Source organism: Otolemur garnettii, unplaced genomic scaffold (genome assembly GCF_000181295.1).
Source record: "Otolemur garnettii isolate 467f Iridium unplaced genomic scaffold, OtoGar3 scaffold00181, whole genome shotgun sequence".
Taxonomy (NCBI): Eukaryota; Metazoa; Chordata; class Mammalia; order Primates; family Galagidae; genus Otolemur; species Otolemur garnettii.
In genome coordinates this window covers 3133753-3134536 of record NW_003852576.1, presented here as the reverse complement: position 1 = coordinate 3134536, position 784 = coordinate 3133753, and the positions used below count along the sequence as shown (strand labels likewise).

At 68.8% G+C, this 784-nt stretch overlaps 1 protein-coding gene across 1 annotated transcript in view; it reads left to right on the top strand.

Annotated features, from left to right (window-relative positions):
• The first annotated feature begins 601 nt into the window (after window positions 1-601).
• The window catches only part of BEND4 (BEN domain containing 4), a 38947-nt gene continuing 38764 nt past the window's right edge, over window positions 602-784 (top strand). The window contains exon 1 of the mRNA XM_012811957.1: window positions 602-780. Within this exon, the coding sequence (XP_012667411.1) occupies window positions 602-780 (179 nt within the window). The remainder of the gene's footprint in view (window positions 781-784) is intronic.

The window sequence follows — 784 nt, the reverse complement described above, 5'->3', positions numbered from 1 at the left end:
GCACTCTAGCGACCCTGTCTCAACTCCTACCACTCCTCTGTGCAACACTGGGAGTTTGGGGTCCTGCAGGGAGGGGGGGACTCCCAGGAGCTCGTCTCTGAAGCTGGCCCCCACCTGCAGCAGAAGCCTCCAGTCCACATTTGGGGCTCCAAATACTTGCCCTGGCCAGAAGCCGGATCCCCACCTTTTTCACCTGTTACCAGAGCGCCCTCCAGGGCCTAGCTCTCTTCGTCCCTCCCCCCCGCCGGAGGCATAGACCCGGCGGGCCGACCCCGCGGGCGGTGGTGGCGCCAGGCCCCGCCCCCGCCCCCATTATCATTAGCAGATATTACCCTAAACACTTGCTCTTTACCTCCTTTCTCCCTCCAGGCATTGGCGAGGCGGCCTGTCAATCAGTGCTCGGGCGGCAGCCCCCCGCGCGGGGGCTCGGAGATGCCAGCCTTAGCGACAGGCGGCGGTGGCGGCGGCCAAGGCACAGACACACACCCTCCCACAGGCGCGCACGGGGACCAAGCCGGCGGGCAGGCGGCTGAGGCACCCTCGGAGCCCGGCGCCCAGCGAGGAGAGGACGTGCCCCGGGAGACTGGCCCCGAGGCGCCGGATGGAGGAGGAGATGCAGCCGGCGGAGGAGGGGCCCAGCGTCCCCAAAATCTACAAGCAGCGCAGCCCCTACAGCGTGCTCAAGACGTTCCCCAGCAAGAGACCGACGCTGGCCAAGCGCTACGAGAGACCCACCCTGGTGGAGCTGCCGCACGTGCGGGCGCCCCCGCCGCCCCCGCCGCCC